The sequence below is a fragment of the Tachyglossus aculeatus genome, chromosome 4 (genome assembly GCF_015852505.1).
Source record: "Tachyglossus aculeatus isolate mTacAcu1 chromosome 4, mTacAcu1.pri, whole genome shotgun sequence".
Classification (NCBI taxonomy): Eukaryota; Metazoa; Chordata; class Mammalia; order Monotremata; family Tachyglossidae; genus Tachyglossus; species Tachyglossus aculeatus.
The window spans coordinates 99,489,810-99,514,244 of record NC_052069.1 but is presented as its reverse complement, the minus strand read 5'-3'; the positions used below and the strand labels follow the sequence as shown (position 1 = coordinate 99,514,244).

The following is a 24,435-nucleotide window of genomic DNA, read 5'->3' as shown; positions in this document are numbered from 1 at the left end:
AGTAGTGGCAGAGGGGAGGGAGACAGCAGGACAGGATTCCTTCCATGGCAGTGAGGAGAAGGAAGTGGAAAAAATCCTGGAAAACCCATTTGCGTGCTTCTGAAAGCAGCCCAGGGTTTTGATGAGTGAACTCTCCCAGGTTTAGAACCCTAGAATCCCAGAACTGAACAGGACCTTGAGAGATTATCTGGTCTGGCCCCTGTTTCCAGGCAAGTGAATGACTAAACCATACAAGTCAGAAATGTATCTAAATTTGAATCTACCAGCAATGCTGCCATTTTATCATGGGTCCTCCAGCAGGAGTGCTGGAACATTCAGGCATGTAGGAAACAGGGCATGTGACCAGTAAGCTGTGGCCGTGGCCAGGCCACCAGTCCATATCCCTCAAATCCCAAGCATCTCATGGGCCTGAGGATGGGCCAGAGGAGCAGAAAAGGCTACCCACAGGGGCACTTTGTGGTGTGGCAAACTTTGGCTCCGAGCCCTTCTTCTCCCTTGGCGGGAATTTGGATCTGCTCCTGAGTCTCACTGGGGAAAAAAAATCTCCCAGTAAAATTGGGGTCCCAGAGTTCTCTCGCCCACCCAGGGGTTCTCCAGGCCAGAGCTACAAGCAAGCAGGGAATAAACACCAAGTGACCTATTTCCTCCTCATGGGCTCAGTTCTTCTTCAACCCAGATAGCTGGGGCTACTTTGGAGAGACACATGTTTCCGATCCATGGCCTGAGGCCTGGAGACCTGAGTGATCTGGATTGTCCCGGGCCCAAGAGCCTTTTGATAGATGAGGCAATCCTAGTCCCCCAGAGAGGCCAGTGTACTGATCCCCGTGCCTGGGGGGGGAGGTCTGCCTGGATCCCCCGCACAGCCACTTGGTGGCTGGGAAAAGCATGAACTTGAATCTACCAGTGCAACCCTAATTAAGATAGAATCAGGCCAGAACCCAGGGGATGAAGGAGTGAGCCGACAGCTCACTGATTCTCAGCTCCCTCTCCCTGTAACTGCCGTAGAGCAAAGCTGAGCCAGCAGCAGGTCCCTGGGGCCTGCCCCAAGTCCAGCTTGCCTCCCCGGCTCCAGACTGAGGGGTGGAATGGGGTGCAGGGGGGGCCCACAGCTCAGTAACACTGCATACCAGGTGCAGGAAGGGCTGGAATAATGCACCACAATCTCACTGAGGCCCCTTTGCAGTGCAGGTGTCAGCAAACTGTCACTCTTGAGGTTGCCTTTGTATCTCTGCAAACCTTGCCTAGGATAATATCTTGTGATGTATCTGGACCCGCTGGCTAATAGGCTTTAAAAACTTTGAAACTCGATTAGCCTCAGGTTAAAATGGCCGTATTATGTGGAGCTCTGAATGGTACTGGCTGGGGCAGGGCTTGTACTGGGGTGGGACTAAGGGGCCTAGTTTAGGAGATAAAAAGGCAGGAAAGGGAGGTAGAATAGAGACTGAAACAAAGACGAAGAAGCAGACCACAACAGACTGACAGAAAAACAGACTAAGACAGATATACCCAGACAAGGGCAACAGACAGACACACACACACACATTCTCCCTCTCACATGCCCACAAATACGCACCCACAAATGTGCACTTAGACATTCTTGCAAACACAAGCGTTTCCTCATCCACCAACCTGCTGTCACCCACCAAACCGTGGTCTTACACACTCAGTCTCACACATATGTTCCTCCTTACTCAGGCAGTCTCACCCTTAAGCACATTCTCTCCTATCCATGCACAAACACAGATTCTCACACTCTCACACTCCAACGTACTGACACACACATGCACACATGCAAACACTCTCATGTACAAAGGAAGGCAGCTGTAGTTGGCTGGCCAGCTCTCCCCTGCTGGTGGCTGCCTTTTGCCTTTTTCTTCCATGGCCACTACTGCCAATCTGGTTCCGAAGTGGTACATTTGAGGGGCCCCTCCAGCCAGGCAGTTTTTCAGGGGGTGGGATGGGACCCTGAACATAAAACATAAAACATGTGCAACTTAAAGTCTCCTGGGCAACTTATTCAATTAATGTGTACAACGTTTACCTACTCCAAAAACACGATTACTACAGTATTGATGCTGCACTAGGCTTTAGTAGAATGCAAATAAATCAGGGGCTAAAGACCCAGAGAGAGATGAGAGAATGCTTCCAGTCAAATGGGTTCTGACCCTGTTTGATGTTGGCCGGAGCCTCTGTTGTTTAAAAAGTTGCTGTCTACTGGGGAGCCTAGTGAGTTAACTATCCAAATCCTAGTCTTTTACGCCCTCCGCAGGAGAGAAAAGTATCTGGCTCTCTCACTTGAACTAGTTGCTTCAGTTAAGGCTTGATGATTTAGCCCTTTGTGCATTGCCCCCTTTCCCCTAAGGGGGGTCTTTTAGCCAGTTCTCTGCCCCTTTCTCCTCTCCCCCATCTTTCCCTTCTGCAGCTCTAGTGGAGAGATGAAGACAGACTGGGTGGAGAAGGCAGAACTCCTCACCCTGGGCTTCAAGGCTGTCCATCACCTCGCCCCCTCCTACCTCACCTCCCTTCTCTCCTTCTACAGCCCAGCCCGCACCCTCCGCTCCTCCGCCGCTAATCTCCTCACCGTACCTCGTTCTCGCCTGTCCCGCCATCGACCCCCGGCCCACGTCATCCCCCGGGCCTGGAATGCCCTCCCTCTGCCCATCCGCCAAGCTAGCTCTCTTCCTCCCTTCAAGGCCCTACTGAGAGCTCACCTCCTCCAGGAGGCCTTCCCAGACTAAGCCCCTTCCTTCCTCTTCCCCTCGTCCCCCCTCCATCCCCCCATCTTACCTCCTTCCCTTCCCCACAGCACCTGTATATATGTATATATGTTTGTACATATTTATTACTCTATTTATTTATTTATTTATTTTACTTGTACTATTCTATTCTGTTTATTTTATTTTGTTGGTATGTTTGGTTTTGTTCTCTGTCTCCCCCTTTTAGACTGTGAGCCCACTGTTGGGTAGGTACTGTCTCTATATGTTGCCAATTTGTACTTCCCAAGCGCTTAGTACAGTGCTCTGCACATAGTAAGCGCTCAGTAAATACAATTGATGATGATGGAGAAAGGTTAAAATCAATCAATCATATCTATTGAGCACCTGTGTGCAGAGCACTGTCCTGAGTGCTTGGGAGAGGAAAACAGAAATAGTATCCGTGATTCCTGCCCTCAGAAAGCTCTCGGCTAGAGTTACGGTTGGGGATTAGTTGGGGATTTCCCCACCTGTTCACTCCCCCTTCCCTCCATTTCCGGAGATGTGTTTGGTCGCCTGACATACTCATGAATGGAACTTGTCGCCAGTTGGAGATGTCAGAAAGGTGAGTATTAGTAATGTAACCATTGTTCATTGGAACGGCCGAGGGGCCGAACCACAAATAGCCTGGTACCCTTTTCTGACCTTCCCCGACACTTCGCTGTCTGTTTCCATATGGCTGGTCAGCAGCGGCCCGAAGCTGACCTCGCACCTTCCCTCAGCTGATGCCAGCCTGGCCGAGAGAGGGGCTTGTAGCTGAAGGCCTAGCCATTTGCACACCCCAGCAGGAGTCCTCTCCTCGGTCTCCCCTTTGCTCCCTTGGAGCTGATCCGTCCAGTGGCAGCTGACATCAGGGAACAGGGGGCCACCTAGGCCGAGCGGAGCCCTACAAGGACTAGCCACTGTGGGGTCCATCGGTGGCAGCTTGGAGATGGCATCCTAGATGGCACATCCTCCATCACCAGGCAGGCCACCTCCCTCGTCCAACTCTATCCAAGAGGTAGGGGGATGAGGAAGGGAGCAGACCCAGGAGCCCCATGATCTAATTGAACCCCATACCACTGTAAGGGGAATAAAGGGGAGCAATTCCACATATGTTTGATTGATCTGAAGAAACTTTGGTTCCCAAAGAATCGAGCATCACCAACTTGTTTGTGTGATTTGTAGTAATTATAACAACAGTTGAGGGCATACTATATGCCTCAGGCCCGCCATATTCCCTCCCTGCCTCTCTGCCCACCTCCCGAGCGCTTAGTACAGTGCCCTGCTCACATTTATTTGTTTATCTTACTTGTACACATCTAGTCTATTTTATTTTGTTAGTACGTTTGGTTTTGTTCTCTGTCTCCCCCTTTTAGACTGTGAGCCCACTGTTGGGTATGTTTGTACATATTTATTACTCTTCATTTATTTTACTGGTACACATCTAGTCTATTTATTTTATTTTGTCAGTACGTTTGGTTTTGTTCTCTGTCTCCCCCTTTTAGACTGAGCCCACTGTTGAGTATGTTCCCACTGTTGGGCAGGGACTGTCTCTGTATGTTGCCAATTTGTACTTCCCAAGCACTTAGTACAGTGCTCTGCACACAGTAAGCGCTCAATAAATACGATTGATGATGATGATATGCCAAGCACTATACTAAGCACTGGGATAAATTCAGTATAATCAGGTTGGACACAGTCCCTGTACCCCATGAGGCTCACGGCCTAAGGTAGAGAGAGAACAGGTATTTAATCCCCATTTCACAGATGACGAAATTGAGTGTCTTGCCCACGGTCACACAGCAGGCGGACCTGGTGGCGGTCAGGATTGGAACCCAGGTCCTCTGACTCCCAACCCGTGCCCATCCACTGCTGTTTAGCCACCTTTTAGGTTTGAGGGTGACACGGTTGAGGTTTGAGCCCCGCGAACTAGTGTGGCTGGAATGACCGTGCATGACTGACGATCCCTTCCACTTTGTGTGTGCGTGATTGTTCTTTTCTGCACTGCTGCATTTGTTGGGTCTGGGATCAAGCTGATGATCTTATCAATCAATCAATCATTCGTATTTATTGAGCGCTTACTGTGTGCAGAGCACTGTACTAAGCGCTTGGGAAGTACTAGTTGGCAACATATAAAGACAATCCCTACCCAACAGTGGGCTTACAGTCTAGAAGGGGGAGACAGAGAACAAAACCAAACATATTAACAAAATAAAATAAATAGAATAGATATGTACAAGTAAAATAAATAAATAGAGTAATAAATATGTACAAACATATATACATATATACAGGTGCTGTGGGGAAGGGAAGGAGGTAAGACGGGGGGGATGGAGAGGGGGATGAAGAGGAGAGGAAGGAGTGCTTTATACAATGCATAATACCTAATAAGCACTTAATAAGTTCTGTCATCATCATCATCATCATTATTATTATCTTCACTCATAGTGCCTGGCACAATTCCTAGGTCCCCCTCTTTGGGTCATGATCTTTGCAAAGCTTCCCATTTCTCATGGCTTCCTGCCAGCCTGATTTGCCTGCTTCTTTTGTCTCCCAACAGCCACAGTTGTACCAGATCATTTAAAATGGTGGAGAGTCTTGATCCTGTGTTGCTGAGGGAAATCTTGGTGTGTGTAGGACTTGCTGGCAAATGACTAGTTTGAGAAGCAGCGTGGCTCAGTGGAAAGAGCACAGGCTTTGGAGTCAGAGGTCATGGGTTCAGATCCCGGATCTGCCAATTGTCAGCTGTGTGACTTTGGGCTAATCACTTAACTTCTCTGTGCCTCAGTTACCTCATCTGTCAAATGGCTATTAAGACTGTGAGCACCCCCATGGGGCAACCTGATCACCTTATAACCTCGCCAGCGCTTAGAACAGTGCTTTGCACATAGTAAGCACTTAATAAATGCCATCATTAGTCTCAGGCTTCTGTACTTGGATGAATCCATAGCACTTTGCTGATTCTATAGCTATAGTCATTCATTCATTCAATAGTATTTGTTGAGCACTTAATGTGTGCAGAGCACTGTACTAAGTGCTTGGAAAGTACAGTTCAGCAACAGAGACAATCCCTACCCAACAATGGGCTCACAGTCTAGCTCATAACTGGCTATATCAATCAGTGGTATTTATTGTATTTATCCTCACTCTCGGCTTCAAGGCTTTCCATCACCTCACCCCCTCCTACCTCACCTCCCTTCTCTCCTTCTACAGTCCAGCCCGCACCCTCCGCTCCTGTGCCGCTAACCTCCCCACTGTGCCTTGTTCTCGCCTGTCCCGCCGTCGACCCCCGGCCCACGTCCTCCCCCTGGCCTGGAATGCCCTCCCACTGCACATCTGCCAAGCTAGATCTCTTCCTCTCTTCAAAGCCCTACTGAGAGCTCACCTCCTCCAGGAGGCCTTCCCAGACTGAGCCCCCTCTTTCCTCTCCTCCTCGCCATCCCCCCGCCCTACCTCCTGCCCCTCCCCACTGCACCTGTATATATGTTTGTACAGATTTATTACTCTATTTATTTTACTTGCACATATTTACTATTCTATTTATTTTGTTAATGTTGTGCATCTAGCTTTACTTCTTTTTATTCTGATGACTTGACACCTGTCCACATGTTTTGTTTTGTTGTCTGTCTCCCCCTTCTAGACTGTGAGCCCGTTGTTGGGTAGGGACCGTCTCTGTATGTTGCCAAGTTGTACTTCCCAAGCACTTAGTACAGTGTTCTGCACCCAGTAAGCACCCAATAAATATGATTGAATGAATGAGTGCCTACTTTATTCAGAGCACTGTACTTAACCCTTGAGAGAGTACAATACAAGAGAGTTGGTAGGAATGTTTCCTGCCCACAATGAGCTTTCAGTCTAATAATAGTGATATTTGTTAAGCGCTTACTATGTACTAAGCACTGGGGTGGATGCAAGTAAATAGGGTTGGACACAGTCCCTGCCCCACTGGAGCTCACAATCTCAATCCCCATTTTACACATTAGATAATTGAGGCACAGAGAAGTGAATAGACTTTTTCCAGGTCACAAGGCAGGTAAGTCACAGAGCCAGGATTAGAACCCACATCCTTCTGACTCTCAAGGCCCATGCTGTATCCACTATGCCATGCTGCTTCACCATCATGAGTTTACAGTCTAGAATCTAGCTACAGTCTAGCTTACAATTCTATATCATATGTGTGGCATGTATGTGTCTGTGTTTCTAGAGCACATGGTTGTTGCCTAGACACTCTTGAATGAGTGATTCAGAGACTTCGAATGATGCTTTTAGGGGTTTGAGTTGGAAAGGTTTACCCAGAGGATTCCACTTGTATTCTGACAACAGCTATCAAATTCCATATTGTGTCCTGAGGCAAGACTGTGTGGAATAGTTTGAGCAGGACTGAGCCTGCAGTACTCTTTTGGGAATTGGGAAAGGGTCAGACAAAGTCCTTGCACTTCTAAGGCAGCTAGCGATATCATCTTGGAGCAATCCTAGGATATTGCAAAACTCTTCAGGGCAGTCAAACTTTCAGTTGTTGCCAAAGCCTAGGTCTGCTGATGGTGTCAAATGCTTTTGATAAATTTAGGGACCCCATTTAGACATCTTCATGTTGTTTCCTACTTTTGCCCTGTATCTGGTGAGCAGCCAAGAGCATCTCTGCTGTGCCTCACTGGGGTCTGAAATCACATGACAATTCTGGGAGCACGTGTTTAATGTTGTTCTTCCGAGGCTAGTCCAGGAGAATTTTGGCTAGACTCCTTTTTGGCAATGGAATCAATCAGTCATTGGTATTTGCTAAACATTTACCATATGCAGAGCACTGTAGCAAACACTTGGTAGATAAGCAGCGTGGCTCAGTGGAAAGGGCCCGGGCTTTGGAGTCAGAGGTCATGGGTTTGAATCCCGGCTCCGCCACGTCTGCTGTGTGATCTTGGGCAAGCCACTTAACTTCTCTGAGCCTCAGTTACCTCATTTGTAAAATGGGGATGAATCCTGTGAGCCCCGCGTGGGACAACCTGATCACCTTGTATTCCCCCCCACCCGCAGCACTTAGAACAGTGCTTTGCACATAGTAAGCACTTTACAAATGCCATCATTATTATTATTATGTATGATCCCTGCCCACAAGGAGTTTACAGTCTAGAGGGGGAGACTGACATTAAAATAAACTGGGGAAAATGGCAGAGTATAAGGTTATTTGGTTAAGTGCTGTGAGATTGGGTGTGGGGAGAGTATCGAAGTACTTAAGGAGTTCAGACCCTAGTGCACAGGGCAGATAGGATGGGAAAATGAGGGGTTAGACAAGGAAGACCTCTTGGAGGAGGTCTGATTTTAGTACGGATTTGAAGGTGGAAGAGTGGTGGTCTGTCACATCTGAATAGGAAAGGAATTCTAGACCAGAGGGAGGACTTGCACCAGGGGTCAGCAGCGTGATACATGAGATCGGGGCACAGTAAGCAGCTTGGTGTTAGAGGGGTGAAGTCTGTGGCCTGGATTGTATTCATGTGTTCATTCATTCAATCGTATTTATTGAGCACTTACTGTGTACAGAACACTGTACTAAGCACTTGGAAAGTACAAGTCAGCAGTAAAAAGAGATGATCCCTGCCCACATCAGGCTTACAGTCTGGGCGCGGGGGTGGGGGTGGGGGTGGGGGGGTGGGGGACAGACATCAAAACAAGTAAACAGGCATCAATATAAATCAATGGAATTTTAGATATATACATATAGACATAAGTGCTGTGGGGTGGGGATCCAGGCAGCAGAGTGAAGTAGGGACTGAAGTGGGGAGAGGAAGGAGGTTGGGTTGTCAGAAAGGAGGCTGATGCAGTAATAATATCACTGAATAGTAGCAGGAGATCGGCAAGATAAGGTAGGAGAAGGAGAGCTGATTGAATGCCTTAAAGCCCACAGTAAGGGATTTCTGTGTGATAAGCAGATAGATGAACAGCTACTGGAGCTTCTTGAGGATTGAGGTGATGTGAACTGAACATTTCTGTAGAAAAATGATCCAGGAAGCCAAGTGAATTATGTACTGGAGAAAAGAGAAACAGGAGGCGGGGAGGTCAGCAAGAAGGCTGATGCAGTTGGTGCAATGGAAAACAATAAGATTCCACAATAGCTTTTACTGTCAGCTCTCTGCCCTGCATTCTTGAAGAGAGTGGTAATGATGACATTCTTGCAGTATTCCTTAGGTTGCGGAAGTGCCTTTGCAGGCTTTGGAGAACATCCCCTATATGTTTGTAGATTGTAGCCGGAACATCATCAGAATGCTATGTCTCTAACACTGACAGTGACTTCACTAAATGTTGAAGTGAATGTCACTTCTTCATCTGTCAGCAAATTAATTACTCTTTCTAGAAAATCATCCTCCAGTATGGAAAAAGTAGCTGAACAAAGTGTTACCGACGTCTCTTTAAATTGCTTTCCATGCCTGTGATGTCATTTCTGCTCTTCAGTGATTCTCTAACTGGGTTTATTGAGTACCTATATTATCCTTCAAAGACACAAGGAAGTCTTCTGTTTGGTGGTCTGAATAGCTCATGATCGCTTCAACATGTGATCTGAACTGTTCTATATTCCATAATATCTACTGTTTGCTCCAAGGAGTTCTTTGGTCTCAGAAACATTCTCATCAAACCAGTCCTGTTGTCTGCTGGCTAAATCCATAATCTTAAAGGCTGTATGATAGAGAGTATTTCACAGAGCCACTAATTCATCCACTATGTAAATAGAGTCAGATGGGTTTCTTCCATGTTGTCACCTGCCTTCAACCTCCATATATTCACCATTTAGTCTGAGTGATTTTGACACTACTTTGTGATACCTTCAAGGAATATTTGAAATGTCAATCCAGAAGCTAGTGACTTAGGAGTGAGTGAATGTTCTTCCTCCTTTGCACGTATGTCTGGTTGCAACAGTGATCTCCAAATCAATGCAAATAGATGCTGAGCCAGAAGAAACAGTTTGGTGTCTGGGTGCAGTGATGGTCAAGGTGCGATACTGTAATATGATTTTTTTGTAACCTCAGGATTTTCAGGAATGCAGTTCCACATTACTGAGTGCCACTACTTTGATTCTGTGTGCAACTAGAGTACACTTCTCCAATTCAGTAAGCAAAATACTCTATTGGATGTTAAGAAATAATGAATGCAAATTCACCAAGAATTCACAGACCTGTTTACTGTTTAGCTGTCCAATCCTGTGTAGACTAGTGATTTTTCCCCGTGTTTCAGCATTACTTTCCTCCCATACCATGAGAATCAGCTTGTTAGGGGTTGCCTAGATCCTTTTCCTCATTGGTGTTGGACATAGTGGAAACACGCACATTGATGATTGTAGCGTAGCGCTTCTGGGTGAGGATCACCTGTAAGGTCATTAGACACTCATTTATGCCTCTGGGAAGGTCCTTTTCATTTAATATTGGGGCTCAGCTGTAGCCAGAAAGCAAGAGGAGAGTGGAAATGAAGGTTCTTGTTTTGGGGGATGCTGGACAACCCATCCCCCTGTCATCATCCCCCAGTCTTCCCAGGTTGAGAGGAATGCCTTCCTGTAGGAATTGGGGACCATACCAGCATAGGACAACAAAGTAGGAGGGGATCTTATTAAGCAGAGGGAAGAAAATTGGTCTGGGCTCAATAAGGTATGGATAGCCAAGAGGGATGCATTTTTCATCCTCTCCCTTAATTATACTAACAATTGCATCTGCTTCTTCAATTCTGATAATTTTGCAGGCCCCTCAGTTCACCAGTGGTGGCCAGTTCAGCAGTTTATGATCCTCCCACCATAGATTATGGAAATAAGGACATGCTCTTTCAGTTGTAAAAATTCTCAACCGTTTTCACGGCCGAAATGGGTTTCATTCTCAACGGTGATGTAAAAAGCAGCCAAAGGCCCAGCAGTCTCTGCTTCTAAGAAGTCTGGCTACTGCTTGTTGAACCCCATGTCCCAGGGGGAACATGAATGGCAGGGTTGAGAAAATGTGAGTGAAGTTACACAAGCCACTAACACTAGAGACAGTTCCCGTGTGCAGGTTCTCAGTCCTGAAGTCTCCAGATCGAGGCTCAGCTGTCTGTGATTTCTGATGGGAACACACCATCATTGAGGATCCTGTCACATTCTGTGAGCTCTAGAGGGCCAGGAAAGAGAGTGTGGTTCACTCTTGGAGACACAACTCTAGCACGTGCCTTGTCTATAGTGGAAAAATCCTGTGCGAGTAGATGGAGTTTTGGTGGCTCAGTTGCTGAAGAGGCAGGAGAACTGCTTAAAAATACCCTGGGAGTCTTGAGCTGCCCAAGTAGGATGGAACTGCGCTTTTCAAATGAAAAAGTGGCTCATACCACCCGGGCTCACCAGAGAACAGAAACTAATATCCCTTAGCCTGGTGGTGCAGAAAACTAGAAAATACAAAGGAAATAACAGTTGTATCGTGTTACGGCAGGACACTGCCTCATGATCAGAACAGCTGTCAGGCCAGTACAGTGAGTGACAATTGTTGCCTTTGATCTAGCAGTATCTGGAAGTTGACGTCATAGCCCTGATTGAAACAAGACTTTCTGATGAGAAACAACTTATTGAGAGAAAGAGCCAGATATATCTCCTTCTGCAGCTGCCTTCCTTCCTTGCTCTCGATGAAGGATCGCCATGGTAGATTCCAGTCAGACACTTGCTTTTCTCGAGCCCACCACGGCTTCTGGGATTATTACCAGGTACTGCCCTGGATGAAGAGTATTGTTTACCTCCCTGATTGCCACCATCCTCCAACCCCACTTCTTTTCCTTCAACAACATTGCAGTAATCCAGGATACCCCCTACTCCCTGACCCCAGGGAGGGGAATACCCACTGAGCAGTAGCTCTACTCCAGTGACAAGGAGCAGGGATTGTCCATCCAACTGTGGTATTTTCTAGGGTTAAAACAGAGGCAACGCATGGAATTAGGACCTTTAAAGAGAACATCAAAGTGCCGTCCCCTGACTGACATTCCAGAGCATCCGACGTCAAGCCCTGACCCGTCGTCTACCTCCCACGGCTCAGCAGGTGGCTCGATTGAATGTCTCATTGTCCCCATGTGGGTTGGATTAGTTTGTAGAGAGAACAGGGCATGAGGTCTCTTCCAGACTGCCAGCACCATCCCAAGGCTTATGCTCTAGCAGAGTCAAGAAGATCATCCCTGCTCACCAGAGCAGCTCGAATCCCTTGTTGAACAATTAAGAGAGGTACAGTACCACTTCTAGGCTCCCAGGAGTCATTGGAGACCTGTTGCAACGCTGCAGGTTGTATAGTCCCTGGGGCCATGACAGGTCCTACTGAGCAGAATGGCTTGGATTTGGGAACAGCTTGGCCCGTGTCACTTCACCACACCCAGCAGCCTGCCTGCAACCTGGGTGACTCGAAGAGTAGTTTTAAATGAGTAACCTCCCATGCTTCTCTCAAAAGATAGTGCCTTAAAGCTACCTTTGAAGGGCTTTTGACCCCTTAAAAAGATGGGCCTGGCCAAGGCTGCCTTATTAATCTGGGGACCCGAGCAAATTCCAGCTGAGTCCAATTGGGCCGCAGAAGTCTGGCCCATGCAGAGCTCCCCAGCCTTGACTTGTGTGGCCCAGTCATGTGGCTACATACCAGCCTGGGGTCCCTGCAGTGGTCCCCTCAGTTTCCCAAGATCTCCAGAGGGTGAGATCAGGGGTCTCCAGATACCAAGTTGGATCTTGGACCCTGGACCCTGCAGCCGACCAGTGTATGGCCTGGAATTTGAGGGGGTGCCAGAAAAGGTCACTTTGGTTTGCTTCCCTCTCAACTTCGGAAGTGTCAAGAGTGAATAGCCAAGAGCTAGAGTGGTGTTTCTCAACGTGGAGCTCAAGTATCCCCAGTAATCCTTCATCTTGGCCTACCTGGAATACCCCCCCACCCCGCCCTGCCCCGGTTTATGGATATGGAGGCTGGGCTGCGAGAGGAGAGGAAATGCCGTGGGTAAAAACCAAACAGGGAGTGGAAACTCAATCAGCATTCAAGAAGTCTGTGTTAGAGAGTGCTGTGTTAACTGGCCAGAGTCTATTCCTTGTGGACTAGTCGTGGGAGGTAAAATTGAGCAGAAGTGGGGATTTGGGGCTGATTACTTAATGTTCATTCGTAAATTTCATTCACTATCAGGGCACAATACCGAAAACAAGTAGAACACCTGGTTTTTCAGCTTTTTTACTTAAGGTAAACTGACTGACAGAGGATGCTCTGCAGAGCCTTACATTTCCACACAAGAAAAAAAAATCTCTTTGACTAGAGCAGGGTGATTGTAGAATTGAAACTAAGTTGTTGGAGAGAGAGAAGCAGAAACTTGCGGGGGGGTGTAAGAGGGTCTCCTGTTGGAACAGAAGGTACAAATAAGTTTGGGAAGGAGGAGGGGGAGGGGCAGACCCAGGCTGCCGAGCTGAAGGTCCCCGACTGAATCTCCTTCTTCTTTCCTCCCGCATCAGCCTCCCAGGTGTTGCTCCCAGACAGGTTCACCCTCTCTCTTTCAACCCCCATATTCACTTTGACCCCCACATCCTGTCTCAAACTCATCCATAACATTTCTAGGATACACCCTGTCCTCTGCATCCAAATAACCACCACACTGGTCCAAGCACTGATCATATCCTGACCTGATTACTGCATTAACCTCCTTGCTTATCATTCTACCTCCAATCCATATGTCCTCATCCTTTCCAGATCATATTAATAGAATGTCATTCTGCACATCTCCCCACTCCTCAAACACTATGTTTTCCCATTCCTCTACCACTTGTCTTCTAGATGACCTTGGGCAAGTCACTTCTCTTTTCTGGGCCTCAGTGACCTCATCTGTAAAATGGGGATTGAGACTGTGAGCCCCACATGGGGCAGGGACTGTGTGCAACCTGATTTCCTTGTATCCATCCCAGCACTTAGCACAGTGCCTGGCATGCAGTAAGTGCTCAATAAATGTAATTGAATGAATGAATGATAATGGTCGGGAGTTTCTGTTTGATGAGGATAAGAACAGAAGGCTGCACTCCTTGGGCTCCATTTAGCATCTCCTGGGAGCTGAAATCCTCTTGCTGCTGGGCAGTGATTTCTAGTTGGCTAGAGGCTGTCATTCCAATGTGAGACTCTCTGTCTCCCTCCATTATTTCTTACTGGGCAGAAGGAGTTCCCATCCAAATGGAGACCATTTGTCCTGATCCCAAGTTCCTCTATTTGGACCAATCCCCAGTCTGAACTCCAGTCTGAGCCAGCAGTCCCAACTGGGGTGGAGATTTCTTGAGAGCTGACTTTATTCCCAGATTGATTCGGCTTTTTGACAGCTGTTATCACAGAGTGCTGGGAGTCAGATCATCACCTGTGCCATCCTCACATTTCCGATGTCAGTTGCCTGAACCCTAGTCTCCTAGGGTCGAAGTTGGCTGGGGGAAATGAGGTTAGAGAATGGAAAAGTGTGAAATGCCACCCATCTGTCAGTCAAATAGGCATAAAAGTGTCAGGGAATCCAGGCTGAACTCTGAGGTGGAATCTTTTTGTGATGCTGAGGATTTGACTCGGCCCCTAAAATCTAGTCACAACCAGAACCATGCCACGAAGATACAGTTTCCCCGAATCCCACCTTGTTCTGTGTAGCACAGCCTTTAAGTAGATGAAGAGGCTCTTTTGTAAAATAGTTAAATTGGTTTCTCACCTAGGATTACTGAGCGTTAATGAGACCAGACTTCCCAAATGTCGGGGTTCTGCCCTGCCACTTGAAAAGCCCCCAGAAAGGTCCATTATGATTCTGGTTTGATCCAGGGGAGCGGGAGGGACCCAATAACTATCCTGCTGCTGTCACCACCGTCACAACCAAACTGTTTTCTGGAGGCTCCTAGCAAGGCCAATGGGATGTTTTTCCAGCATTTTGGCAATCTCCACGATACAGTCCCGTCTGCAGTTGCAGCAGCGGTCACTGCCACGATGGCCCAGGCACAGAGGTGGTGGCAGCAGCGACGGAGAAGCGTGGGTGAGAGATGTGTATGAATGTGTTTGGTGGGCACATAAGTGTGAGTGTGTGTGTCACCCTTGGAGGTTTGCCCCCATCCTGCTGTCTTCCCCCATACAAATTTGGTCATTTTTACTAAGTTCTTCGTCATGATCTCTGACTCCCTTCGGTTAAGTAGCCAGCTTGGGTTAGCATTACATGAACTGTTGGGATGTTTGCCTAGCAGATGTTTTAAAGAGAGTTCAATTGTAGTTGGACTTCAGTAAGTGCTAATGATGGTGAAACATGTGCCTTGACTTGACGATGGACACTTCCGTCAGCAGCGAGGGATGAGCCTCAGCCCTGAGACTTCATGCCAGTGATTTGCACACGGTGCTAGTGATGTGTGCATAATGCTGGTGATTTGCACAGCACCTTTAACATTTCCTCTTCACTAGTTGCACTTTCTGCCCCAGCAGGAATAAGGCTGGTCAGGATACAAGGACCCCGTAACTCACATTCAGTGTGTGACCTTGGGCAAATGACTTTCAGAGCTGCACTTTTCCACCTAAGATGGGAGGGGGAGGGATGGTATTTATGTGTTTTCTATCCCAAGGTAAAAAGTTGCCCCCAAAACTGTGGCTGTTAATGCTGTCATCGAGTGTCCTCAATATTTGACTCGGCAGTCGGGAATGACTTTAATTCTATTGCTGATGTTCGTTTTGTTTCTGCAGACTGGTGCGCGGTTCCGTTCTTGCAGAGCCCTGAGTTAGGAAAACTAACACTGTAGTGCTCAGCCCACGTTTAGGGCCGTGCACATCAGTTTCTTCTGACATCGTGTCGTGCTAAATCCAGAAAGGGGCCCAGCGTTGAAAGAGCGTTCCCTGACCCTGCCGTCGCAATTTCCCCAAAACGTGTAGTGAAAGCGCACGTCCTAGCAGAACTGAGTGTATTCTGAGTCCAGACATTCGATATTTAGCGAGCCCCAATCCGTTGGAGTTTGCCACCCTCGGGTTTTTGCTTTTTTTTGTCCAGGAACTGGATTGTTTTTAATGATGCCTTTAAATGAAACGGCTGCATGTATGTATTAAGTGTGAAATTAACTTATTCGGGTGCTTTTTAAACTTTCAGCTGGGTCTCCGCCTTGTTCACAGAGGTGCCTCCTAGTATAATTGCAGTGTGTACATTGACTAAATGTTATGTTTGGATGGGGATGCCGGAGTGAATCCTCCAGTACGCGGGCCGAAAGCAAACTCACATTTTAATTTGCCAACAGGGGGCGCTTGTATGCCACGTTGGGACCCAACTGGCGGGTTCCAGTTCGAAATTCTCCCAGGACAAGAAGCAGTGTCTACAGGTACAACAAGGCCCCTAGCTGGAGTTTCCACCATTAATTTTAACCACAAACATATACAGAGTCCAATAATAGTAGCAGTAAGATTGAGGTGAAGTCTGGGAAGCACAGCAACATCACAGCCCAACCTCAGCCTCAGCCCACAGTGAAATGCAGAGTCGATTTTGCCCGCAAATATGTACGCGCCTCTTTAGTAAGAGCCCCAAAGGCTTCGAGCCCTGGGGGAGGGAAATGAATTAAATCATCGGCGTGGCTCCTTGGTAAGAATAACGAGCGCTCACGATGTGTCAAGCCACCGTACCGAGTGCAGGGGTGGATACACGCAAGTCGTGTCGGACACGGCCCCTGTCCCACCTGGGGCGCACGGTCTTAGTCCTCATTTTTCCGATGAGGTAACTGAGGCACAGAGAAGTGAAGTGACTTGCCCGAGGCCACGCAGCAGACAAGTGGCAGAGTCGGGATTAGAACTCGTGACTTCCTGATTATGTTGCCAACTTGTACTTCCCAAGCGCTTAGTACAGTGCTCTGCACACAGTAAGCGCTCAATAAATAGGATTGATTGATTGATTGGTTCCTGATTCCCAGGCCCATGCTCATGCTGCTTCTTAGCAAAGAGGGAGCTGGACCCGTACAATAAGAAAAGTGGCCATAATTGTTCGGCACTTACTACTACTACTACTAATAATAATGGTATTTGTTCAGTGCTTACTGTGTGCCAAGCACTGTTCTAAGCGCCTGCATAGATACATGGTAATCAGATTGTCCCACGTGGGGCTCACAATCTTAATCCCCATTTCACAGATGAGGTAACTGAGGCACATAGAAGTTAAAAGTGACTTGCCCAGGGTCACGCAGCATTCGTTCATTCATTGTCAGTCGTATTTATTGAGGACTTACTCTGTGCAGAGCAGTAGACTAGTGGCGGCGACAGGATTAGAACCCACATCTTCAGACTCCCAAGCCCGTGCTCTTTCCACTAAGCCACACTGTGCGAAGCACTGTAGTAAACGCTGCAGCAAGTTTTACCAGACCCTGAGCAAAAATAGATGATTTATGTCATTTTACTCCCAGCCTCCCCAAGGAGAAGCGGAAGGTTGAAAAACTGATTATTTGGGCTGACCAATCTCACACTAATTATTTTTGAAGTCAAAGTATTGACTCCGTAACTGATGAGGCACATAATGTGTCTATATTGGCACTACGGCAGTATAATATTAATAATATTTATTTAGCACTTATTGTGTGCAGAGTACTGTACTTAGCCCTGGGAAAGAATGTGCTGCTGGGAATTAGACATGGGCCCTGTCCCTAATGGGCCTCACAATCTGAAAAGGTTACTGTCCCATTTTAATCATCAACTAGTCAATTGTATTTATTGAGCACTTACTGTGTGCAGAGCACTCTACTAAAATGCACATTACTTAGCCATCCTTCCTCTACTGCCTGGATACAAGCTTCCTTTGTTAATCACAACGATCAGAATATAGTTCTTGGTACCTCTTTAATTGGTAGACATTCTTGACTTAAGTCTCTTGTTAGCCCGGGGTGTGGTTCAGCACCGGTATAATTTCCATGGTCAATGAGGTCTAAGAAATTAAATAATAATAATTATGGTATTTGTTAAGTGCTTACTATGTGCCGAACACTGTTCCAAGCACCGGGATAGATACAAGGTAATCAGGTCGTCCCATGTGGGGCTCACAGTTGTAATCCCCATTTTACAGGTGAAGTAACTGGCATAGAGAGGTTAAGGGACTTGCCCAAGGTCACACAGCAGACAGGTGTGGAGCTGGGATTAGAACCCAGATCCTCTGACTCCCAAGCCCTTGCTCTTGCCGCCAGGCCATGCTGCTTCTAATTACAACATTAAAACATTCTAATTAAAACATTGTTACCCACATAGGCCTTGGAAAATTTATCAATCCAGAGTTAATATTAATAATTATTAATGACTATTCATAATAACTACACTAACAATTTTCTTTATAGGCCTTTTATTTTTCCAAAGGGCTATCATTTCATCCTCACAATATTCCCATACGGTAGAGGAGAAAGATATTATCCCCATTTTCTTTATAGGCCTTTTATTTTTCCACAGGGCTATCATTTCATCCTCACAATATTCCCGTACAGTAGAGGAGAAAGGTATTATCCCCACTTTTTACAGATTTGGAAACTGAGGCCTAGAAAGGTTAAGGTCACCCAGCAGGCCAGGAGCAGAGCAGGAACTAGAACCAGTGATGAAAATTTTAAAAAAATGCATATATATATTGTACCTGGAATTCTGTTAGCCCTCCTCCCTGCCCTCATCCATATGGCAAGTTGGGGCAGGAAGAAATTGCAGCAGTTGACCATGGCAGTGAGCAAGCAAGGATTTGGGAAGTGCAACACTGAAGAAGACAATGGGATGGAGTAAAATGGGACAGGCGGGGCTTCAGATTGGGACGGCAGATTGAAGATTATTGTATTATGGTACTTTCCCAGATTATTGTGCTCTCCCAAGTGCTTAGTACAATGCATTTCACACAGTAAGCGCTCAATAAATATGATTGAATTGAGTTGAAAGGATTTGGGTCCGGCCCATTAGACTGTGAGCCCACTTTTTAGACTGTGAGCCCACTGTTGGGTAGGGACTGTCTCTATATGTTGCCAGTTTGTACTTCCCAAGCGCTTAGTACAGTGCTCTGCACACAGTAAGCGCTCAATAAATACGATTGATGATGATGATGAAGGACACTGACCTAGCTCCTGCTGCCGCTTCCAGCACCTTCTCTGCCCCAGCCCACTCGTTTCAGAACTTTCTCTTATGCCGGAGCTGAGTTCCTTCTCATTCCAATCAATCAATCAATCAATCGTATATTCCATCTTCTTCCATCTAACTAGACGGAATCCAGGTCCCCTCAGCCCCAGCCTCTTCCCACTCGTCCATGCTGTCCCCACATTGCCTTTATGGAAGAGGAATTGGGGCAGTTGTCCTAGGCTTCCTGGCTGGGCAGCAGGTGCCAAATCCCTGGGCTTTCCTTCCTCCTTCTTCCCCTAGCTCTCTTGCACATCAGCCGCTCGTCTTCTGCTGGGAAGGATGGGATTCAGGAGTTCCACAGGGAGGCTGCTGCCATCCCCACTCCTCCTGGCAAATCTACAGAAAGCCCAGGCCCTAAGGGACCCCTCCCCTTCTGAAATGCTGCTCCTGCTGCTGCCCAGGGTGGCAGAGGGAGAGGAGAGCAAGAGGATGCAGAAGCACCAGACTGGGGCTTTCCACAGGACTACCAGATGGATGTGGAGCAGCCGGGATTGTCCCACCACACTACACTGTTGATTGGAGACCAGGGGGTGCGGGGTGGGGAGGAGCTCAGTACAGAGTTTATGCTCCTTAACTCAACCCTGCGATACTGGGCACCACCTAGGGTGTTTAGCCTGAGACGTTGCACCTCCTTAGCCCTCCTGAGTTGCTTTTGCACACCTCAGTGGTGATGATGATAATGATTGGTGATGTCTGAACTGTAACTCATGTGGCTTTGGCTGGAGTAGACGGACTGGTGAAATATCACGGTCGGAGAGAGACTTCAGGTCCTCACTTCAAAAAAAGCGTAGTTTCTTTTTTCTTTAAACTTCCTGGCTTTAAGCCAGACAAATATCTTCTTAGAAACTCAGACCACTGTGGATTCTGGTGTTTTAAATAGTTCTTTTTGCCCCTTTATTAAAACTTTAATGGCCTTTTTGCTTTCATCCTTTCAAGAATAGTAATAGTAATTGTGGCTGTATTTGTTAAGCGCTTACTTAACGTTGTGCTTAACGTTGCAACTTAATGTTTCCAAATGTTGTACTAAGCAGTGGAGTAGATACAACGCAATTAGGTTGGACACAAAACCTGCCCCACTTGGCGTCTTCTATCTAAGCAAGTGGGAAAAGAGAAGTTTAATCAACATTTTTCACTTGTAAATTTCTCTGAGGGCCAGAGAAATTTAAATGTCTTGCTCAAATGGTTGAATCAGGGTTAGAACACAAATCCTATGACTACCAGGACAGTGCTGTTTCTACTAGGCCACACTGCTTCTCCAGTGCACGCTTGATCCCAAGTTCACAACTACATTAACCGTTGGTTGATTGGGAAAATTAGCAGTCACCTTACATGTTGTGACTTTCACCCTCTTCTGAGCCTTTATCAATACCACCTGTCTCTGTTTCTTTAACAGTTCTCTTCTGGCTGTCATGCATCTTCTCTGCTCCTAACTGAGGCTTGCTCTTGGCAATAATTAAAATCCCCATTCCTACTTTCGTAGGAAGACCCTCTTTATGGTCCTTAAAAAAGGTGCTGTTGTCACACAGGGTGGGAAGCAGTGTGGCCTCGTGGAAAAAAAAAACACAGGCCTGGGAGTAAGAAGACCTGAGTTCTAATCTTGGCTCTGCAATTTGTCTGCTGTATGACCTCGGCAAGTCACTTAATTTCTTTGTACCTCAGTTTTCTTGACTGTAAAATGGGGATTCAGTATCTCTCTCTCTTATTTAGACTGTGAGCCCCATGTGGGACAGGGATTGGGTCTGACCTGATTGATTTGTATCTATCCCACCACTCAGAACAGTGCTTGACACATAGTAATCACCTATCAAACACCATTGAAAAAAAAATTAGCAGTTCACTTCTTTGTCTGTGGCGTAGAGGACATTAGTCATTCAAGGTTCCTCCAATCCAGAGTCCATTAAAAGGCACCTCCCTGGCCTCACTTCCATAACTTTTAACACCTCAACCCACCAATACTTCTTCTTCCTAACTGAGCAAAACTTTGTGCATTGTGCCCATTCTCTTGGCTTCCCTGATGTTTTCTTGGGTCTCCAATCTGATTTCCGTACTAGATAGACACCTCATCCCACTTCATCTATAGCACCCTGCACCTTAAACTGCATCCCAAGAAAATTAAGGTGAAAGACACGTTCCCAGTGGAAACTGCCAACCCAAATTGTGTCATTTTCAACCTCTCCTTACCTCTGGCTTGCTTTTGGGCACTCCCTTTCCCCCTTCTGCTTCTTTCCACATTCCTTCCCTCCCTCGTTTTTCAGGTGACTCTGGAGCTTCTTCAGTCAATCAGTGAATCAATCAATTAGTCATTGACCTTTTACCCCTCCATCTGGATCTGAACTGTTCCATGAATAGGTCGAACAGGTTATGGGACATCATCATCATCAATCGTATTTATTGAGCGCTTACTGTGTGCAGAGCACTGTACTAAGCGCTTGGGAAGTACAAGTTGGCAACATATAGAGACAGTCCCTACCCAGCAGTGGGCTCACAGTCTAAGAGACTTAAGTTTTAAGACGTGGCTTAAAACTTCACTGATCCATCTCTTCCTCCTTCCCTCCAACCTCAGTCTACCCACCCCATGCTTTGCTTTTCTCCCCTCCATTTTCTTTGATTTGCTCTTTGTTTTTTTTTTTCCTCTTTGGTGAAATCATCTTCTATGCTGTTGATTTTTTTTTTCAAAAAGGTGACCATACATTGTTTTACCATAGACAATTCAGTTTTCAACCTTTCAATTAATCAGTCATTCGATGTTATTGATTGAATGTTTACTCAGTGCCAAGCACTATACTAAGCACTTGGGAGAGAACAATACAGTATAGTTGGTAGATAGGTTCTCTGCCCACACGGAGTTCACAGTCTAGAGGAGAAGACAGGCATTGAAATAAACAGTGTCCTGTGCCCTTCATACACTATCTCATTGGTTACCACCTATTCCACTCCTTTTATTTCCCCTGTAAGTTCTGTTTCCTGGATTGGAGCCCTTTCTGCCAGCTGATCCTCCTCCTTTCTCTGCTTCTGTGCCACATCCCACTGCACCTGGGTTCCCTGTTTTCCTCCATCTGCTCCTCCACGCCTCTCCTCTGCAAGAGTCCGTTATGCCCAATTTGCAGACATTCCCTATCAGCATGACCTGCTTTGTACATAGGCTACATATTATCTTGCTGTTGAATTCTATATGCTCATATCCTCACATCACACCTGCAGTAGGTTAAGATGTTACATTCAGAGGTAAAGTGACACTTAAACCCATATTGTGAGCCCCATGAGGGTTAGGGACTGTGTTTAATTCCTACCTGTGTATTTTATCCCAGCATTGTCCTCAGTATTTAAATTCTCAAGTAGTACATCCCAGAGTGTATTTCACCCTTTACTCCCTAAACCTCAGCTTTACCTCATTTTTGCATTCCTCAGTTCATAGGCCAAATTTGTATCACAAGCTTTATGGGTTATGATATTGACATCCCAATGTCTTTTTGCCCATTCATTCATTCAGTCATATTTATTGAGCGCTTACTGTGTGCAGAGCACTGTACTAAGCGCTTGGGAAGTACAAGTTGGCAACATATAGAGACGGTCCCTACCCAACAGCGGGCATTGTATGATACCTTTCACTGGCCCAGTCTCTTTCTGAAAAGGATAGTAATGATAATAATAATGATAATGATGGTATTTTTTTAAGCACTTACTATGTGCTAGGCACTGTACTAAGCACTAGATAAACACTGCCTTTAGCCTTGATCTCTTAAGCGGTATGATTACAGAGTCTCTCCAAATATCTTCCTTTTTCCTTTTGCTACCTTTTCTTTAGGGGCCATTCAACTCCTGACCTAAAGCTTAAATCAAACTTTTTTGAGCAAGGTATCCTTCCTACACATTCATGTCCCTCAGCCTGATGCCAAATAATGTGCAGTGCACACCACATCAATCAATCAGTCAGTGGTATTCATTCATTCATTCAGTCGTATTTATTGAGAGCTTACTGTGTGCAGAGCACTGTACTAAGTGCTTGGGAAGTACAAGTCGGCAGCATATAGAGACGGTCCCTACCCAGCAATGGGCTCATGGTCTCTAGAAGGGGGAGACAGACAACAAAACAAAACATGTAGACAGGTGTCAAAATCATCAGAACAAATAGAATTAAAGCCATATGCCCATCATCAACAAAATAAATAGAATAGTAAATATGTACAAGTAAATCTGTGCAAATATACACAAGTGCTGTGGGGAGGGGAAGGAGGTAGGGTGGGCGGGCGGATAGGGAGGAGGAGAGGAAAAAGGGGGCTTAGTCTGGGAAGGCCTCCTGGAGGAGGTGAGCTCTCAGTAAGGCTTTGAAGGGAGGAAGAGAGCTAGCTTGGCGGATGTGTGGAGGGAGGGCATTCCAGTCCAGGGGAAGGATGTGGGCCGGGGGTCGACAGTGGGACAAGCGAGAACGAGGTACAGTGAGGAGGTTAGCGGGAGAGGAATGGAGGGTGCAGGCTGGGCTGTAGAAGGAGAGAAGGGAGGTGAGGTAGGAGGGGGTGAGGTGATGGACAGCTGTGAAGCCGAGAGTGAGGAGTTTTTGCGTGATTCATTGAGCACTTAATGTTTGCAAAGCACTATGCTAAGCAGTTGGGAAGCTACAATATAACAACAGACACATTCCTGTCCAAAACAGGCTCACAGTCTATTCATTGAGTGCTTACTGTGTGCAGAGCACTATACTAAGCGTTTGGAAGAATACAAAACAAGAGTAGATACAGATGGTCCCTGCCCACAGGAGCTTACAAACTTGGACATGACAAAGTCTTTGTAACTCTTTGAGGTACCTTTTCCTGGCCACAAATTATCCTTTATGCTGCTGCATCTCTTCCGTCTCCAACCATCCTCTGAGGATGCGTCCTACTCTGCCTCTCTCCCTTCTTCCTTCCTTTCCCACCCCTCATTAGACCACTGGGATCATTCTTCAGGGAGAACAAGATAGGGTTCAGATCACTGACTCCACAAAGTGACAGTTCTTCTTGGTTCTGCTGCTGCTTCTCCATTTCATTTTTCATCATCTCAATAACATGACTCCAGTTGGAGACCTCCCCTCACTTCTCTCCCTCCATCCTTCCATACCCCTTGATCAATCAGTCAAGCAAGTAATGGAATTTATTGAGCACTTACGACTGCAGAGCATGGTACTAAGTGCTTGGGAGAGTACAATACAGCAGAGTTGGTAGAGGTGATACCTGCCCATGAGGAGCTTATAGTCTACAAGGGACACCGACATTAAACTAGATTAGTGATAAGGGAAATAATAGATTATAAAAATATTTACATAAGTTCTATGGGCTGATATGAGCATCAAAGTGCTTAAGGGGTACACAGCCAAGTTTCGTAATTGACACAGAAGAGCTGTGCCTGGGAAATGAAGGGCTCAGCCTGGGAAGGCCTCTTGGAGGAGATGTGATTTTAGGAGGTTTTTGAAGGTGAGAAGAGCTGTTGGATATGAAATGAGAGGCGTTTCCAGGCCCAAGGGAAGATGAGGGCAAAGGAGTTGGTGGCAAAATAGATGAAATCGAAGAATAGGAGGTTGGCTGGTGTTACAGGAGTGGAGTGTGCGGATTGGGTTGTAGTAGCAGATCAGT

At 46.6% G+C, this 24,435-nt stretch overlaps 1 protein-coding gene across 4 annotated transcripts in view; it reads left to right on the top strand.

Annotated features, from left to right (window-relative positions):
* Positions 1-24,435, top strand: part of RALGPS1 (Ral GEF with PH domain and SH3 binding motif 1) — a 479,351-nt gene that overhangs the window by 433,011 nt on the left and 21,905 nt on the right. For 2 of the 4 annotated variants that reach the window (XM_038744644.1, XM_038744642.1), the window contains one exon: positions 15,952-16,032. The exons of the other annotated variants lie outside the window; for them this stretch is intronic. In XM_038744644.1, the coding sequence (XP_038600572.1) occupies positions 15,952-16,032 (81 nt within the window). The remainder of the gene's footprint in view (positions 1-15,951; positions 16,033-24,435) is intronic. 4 annotated transcript variants of the gene reach the window in all.